Source organism: Pangasianodon hypophthalmus, chromosome 30, assembly GCF_027358585.1.
Source record: "Pangasianodon hypophthalmus isolate fPanHyp1 chromosome 30, fPanHyp1.pri, whole genome shotgun sequence".
In the NCBI taxonomy this organism is placed as follows: domain Eukaryota; kingdom Metazoa; phylum Chordata; class Actinopteri; order Siluriformes; family Pangasiidae; genus Pangasianodon; species Pangasianodon hypophthalmus.
This window is the reverse complement of record NC_069739.1, coordinates 37,739-42,500: the sequence shown is the minus strand read 5'-3', so window position 1 is coordinate 42,500 and position 4,762 is coordinate 37,739. Positions and strand designations below refer to the sequence as shown.

Sequence of the window (4,762 nt, the reverse complement as noted above, 5' to 3'; positions counted from 1 at the left end):
TGTCTTCACATGTTTTCAGCCTAGACTTAGGACTGCAACTGCTAAGAACAGTTTGCACTCAATCAAGCTAAAACTGTAATGAATTCAGAAATGACTCTGATGCTCATACTCATAAGCTCACAAGTTCCTGTTTACACCATTGCACTTTTTGAGTATATATAATTTACAGTTATAGAAGGGAATTATTTATAATCACACTATCCAGTGTCACATAGATGGTAAATGGTCTGCACTTATATAGCACCTTTGAACCTTAGAGGTTCTACATAGCACTTTACACTGATTCTCATTCACACACACACACACACACACACACACACACACAAGGCACTAGCCTGTCATCGGGAGCAACTTGGAACACTTCGTAAGATGTATTCAAATATTGTGATTTATTTTTATTTTTTTGGATATATCGTCCAGGCCCTAGTGTGAGCGTTGCACACTCGACATCACGCCGCTGTGTGTTGATCCGTGTCCTTGTCTCTTGTAAGGAGTCTGTAGAACATCAGTGTTAATTATTTTAGCAAGGTGTTCAGCACATGACGTGTTATATGTGTTCAGGTTTCCAGAGGAATGTTGCCATTGGTGACTCAAACTACAACTGGTTTTATGGCCCAGAGAGTCAGCTGGTGTTCCTTGATCGCTACATCATGAGGAACGGCCACGCTAACTTCCTGGCTGAACAGATACGACGCCACCGCGTGCAGGACGGACCGGGACAGCCATCACGGGGACAGAAGTGGTGTACATTACACACCGAGTTTATCTGGTACACACACAAACACACACACACACACACACACGATTGTATTTCCAACTGACCATATCTTTGTCTGTGTCTCTTTGTGCAGGTATGATGCCGGTCTTAAAGCCACGCCTCCTCCGGATTTTGGAATGCCGCGTCTGCACTATTTTGAGGACTGGGGCGTGGTGACGTATGGAGGTGGTCTGCCTGCAGGGAGGAATCATTCCTTCCTGTCGTTTAAGTCAGGGAAACTGGGTGGCCGCACAATCTTCGACATCGTGCACCAGCGGCGCTACAGTGAGTGGATCCGCGGCTGGAAGAACTTCAATGCTGGACATGAGCAGCCTGACCAGAACTCGTTTACTTTTGCACCCAGAGGTTTCCCCTTTATCACTGAGGCATTGTATGGCCCCAAGTACACACTCCTCAACAACGCTGTTCTGTTCGCTCCCTCCAATGACCATGCCTGCTTCTCTCCCTGGGAAGGTCAGGTGACTGAGACGTGTGACTCCAAGTGGTCGAAGTATAAGTACGGTGCTGCAGCAGACTGTGAGGGTCGTGTGGAGGCGGCACTAGAGCGTCACGGTGTTGTGTTCATCCGTGGCGAGGGACGGGCAGCGTACAGCCCAATGCTGAAGATCAAGAACCTGCAGAGGAACCTTGTCCTTCTCCAGCCTGACCTCCTGCTGCTCCTGGACCATGTGCACCTGGATGCCGAAAGCCCTGCCCACAGCATCAGCGCCTTCTTCCACAACACAGACTTCCCCTTCCAGCACACCATGGTGAGAGATGGCGTCCATGGTGCCTTTGTCCAGCATGGACAGGACGAGTACACCATGCTGTGGAGGGATGACACGGGCTACAGCGGGGAAGCTGATACAGCATACTGGTCGTACCCACACGGCTACCCCTACAATGGCTCTCACTACGTTAACGTGACTATGTCACTACGCTTCCCACACACCCGCATCGCCTACGTGTTCTTCGGCCCGGACATCGATGTTCTCAGCTTCAGCCTGCGTGGAGACTCTGAGAGGATCGATGTCCACTTGACTACACGAGACCACACCTTCACCGTCCACATCCTGACATCAGAGAATCCCAGTAAACCCCTGTTCGCCATGGTGCTGAAGGACAAGTTGGAGAAGGTGGTGTTTGAGAGGGTGGCGGCGGTGCAAGAGCGCCCCCTGGAGGAGGTGCAGGACTACGTTACCCTGGTGGAGCAAAACCTCCGGCACATCAAACCCGTCTTCCAGTATCTGGAGCGCAATGTAAAGACGCGCATCCTCAATGCTGACGGATTCCACAAAATCAAAGAAAGACTAAAGAAGACCTCAGAAAAGAGGAAGAAGTTGAAGAAGAAGGTGGCGGCAGCTGTGGAGAAGATGTTCTCAGTTACTAAGAAGCCGGGGAAGGTGAAGAGGTCAAAGAAAGCAACTGGAAATCGCTTGAATGAAGCTGGAGAGAAGCAGCAGGGAGTGCTGAGGCGAGAGAGCAATGGTGATGTTGATGGTGATGCACACAGGGGCAAGAAGGCCAGGATCATAAAAGGACCCATGTTTGAAGAAGTCCACACTGCAGCAGCCGTGGGTAGGACTGAAGTGTCCATCTCTGTCTCCTACATCCGTGTGTTCCTGGTTCTGAACATCGGAGCCTTCTTTCTGCTGCTGGCGGTTCTGCTCACACAGCTGCAGCGAGCGCCGAGTCTCCACACGCAGCGCTGCATCTACTGCGTCCTGCTGCTTGACAGCTTCATCCTGCTCGGCCTCTACTCATCCTGCTCACACGGACACTGCTGACATAATCACTAGGGGATGTTTCTGATAGTGCTAACATCATCACTGTGGGACGTTTCTCCTGATAGTGATGATATCATCATTGTGGGACTGAGAGAAGGCAGTGGTACAGTGTGGGGCAGTAGTATGTGATGAACAGTGTGTGAATGTACATTATAAATATTACAAATTTATATATATGTGTGTGTGTATATTTTTCGGTGTTATTTTGTAATCTTTGCAATTAAAAAGCAGATCCAGAAACATATGTGTGTAAACATTGTGTGTTTATAGTACACTCACTGAGCACTTTATTAGCATTCATGCAATTATCTAATCAGCCAATCATGTAGCAGCAGTGCAATGCATAAAATCATGCAGAGTCGCGCCAGAAGCTTCGGGTAACGTTCACATCAACCATCAGAATGGGGGAAAAATGTGATCTCAGTGATTTTGAGCCTGGAGTAATTGTTGGTGCCAGACGAGCTGGTTTGAGTATTTCTATAACTGCTGATCTCCTGCGTTCTGCAGACGGAAAAGCCTTGTTGATGAGAGAGATCAGTGGAGGACGGCCAGACTGGTTTGAGCTGACAGAAAGGCTACATTAACTCAGATAACCACTCTGTACAATTGTGGTGTGCAGAAAAGCATCTCAGAATGCACAACGCGTCGAAGCTTGAGCAGAAGACCACGTCGGGTTCCACTTCTGTCAGCCAAGAAGAGAAAGCTGAGGCTGCAGTGGGCACAGGCTCATCACAACTGGACAGATGAAGACTGGAAAAATGTAGCCTGGTCTGATGAATCTCAATTTTTGTGGTAGGGTCAGAATTTGGCTCTAACAGCTTGAATCCATGGACCCAACCTGCCTTGTGTCACCAGTCCAGGCTGGTGGAGGTGGTGTGATGGTGTGGAGAATGTTTTCTTGGCACACTTTGGGCTCGTTAATACCAATCAACCATCGCTTGAATGCCACAGCTAATTTGAGTATTGTTGCTGATCATGTGCATCCCTTCATGCCTACAATTTACCATCTTCTAGCTTATCATTCCAGCATGATAATGCGCCACGTCACAAAGCAAAAGTTGTCTCAAAGTGGTTTCATGAACATGACGATGAGTTCAGTGTTCTTCAGAGGCTTTCCCAGAACGGGAGATGTGAAGTGAAGTGACTTGTGGCCAAGTACGGTTAACTCATTTAACCCATCCAAGTGAACACACACACACACACACACACGGAGCAGTGGGCAGCCTTTTTTGCTGTGGCGCCCGGGGAGCAGTTGGGGGTTCGGTGCCTTGCTCAAGGGTCTCACCTCAGTGGTGGTATTGAGGGTGGGAGAGAGCGCTGGTCATTCACTCCCCCACCTACAATCCCTGCCGGACCCGAGACTCAAACCCACAACCTTCAGGTTCACCTTCGGGTTACAAGTCCGACTCTCTGACCATTAGGCCACAACTGCCCCCGTATTTGCAGCATGAACGTGAAAAATCTGCAGGAATTATGTGATGCGATCATCTCAACATGGACCAGAATCTCAAAGGAATGTTTCCAACATCTTGTGGAATCCATGCTACGAAGAACTGAGGCTGTTTTGAGAGCAGACGGAGGCCCTACCCAGTATTAGTGTAGTGTTCCTAATAAAGTGCTCAGGGAGTGTATTAGCTCCGTTTAACCACAGAGAAACACATATCGTGATAAAAACTCATTACAACAAAGTTATCAGGAAGAACTGGATCAACATTCCCTAAAGGAAACACTGAGCTGTAAATTCTCCAACATTCCATCAGCATGTTTCACTGGAAAAGTTTCACACTTTAATCTGGAACACGTTAAACTGTAGGAAATTTACTAAAAAAAAAAACTCCACTGAAATTCTCTGTAACCCCTGAATGAGAGTGGAGTCTCTGATCAGACTGCTTTTTTCCCTTTGATATCCGATCCAGTATTTTGTTCTGATATCAGTCTGATGCAGATCCTGAATACCGCATCAGCACAGTCTCCACTACACACACTGCTGCGTGAACTGCAGCGAAACCTTCAGCTCTGATTTCCTCTCTTATTAAACACAAAAAAATTATTACTGTATTTACCTTTATCATCTATCAGAGTCAGTTTCATGCTGGTTAAATATTAAATATTATGGGTTCCATATGAGGAGAATAAGGGAATACTGCACACAGCAGCAGAAATACTGCACAAAGTATCGCGATGGCAAAGCATGCACTGCTCTCTTACTGCCACCTGC

The 4,762-nt window shown here is 47.7% G+C and overlaps 1 protein-coding gene across 5 annotated transcripts in view; it reads left to right on the top strand.

Annotated features, from left to right (window-relative positions):
• The window catches only part of dse (dermatan sulfate epimerase), an 11,806-nt gene extending 9,020 nt beyond the window's left edge, over positions 1 to 2,786 (top strand). For all 5 annotated transcript variants that reach the window (XM_034302104.2, XM_034302106.2, XM_034302105.2 and 2 more), the window contains 2 exons: positions 562 to 769; positions 852 to 2,786. In XM_034302104.2, the coding sequence (XP_034157995.1) occupies positions 562 to 769; positions 852 to 2,544 (1,901 nt within the window). In that variant the 3' untranslated portion in view covers positions 2,545 to 2,786. The remainder of the gene's footprint in view (positions 1 to 561; positions 770 to 851) is intronic.
• Positions 2,787 to 4,762: the final 1,976 nt, after the last annotated feature.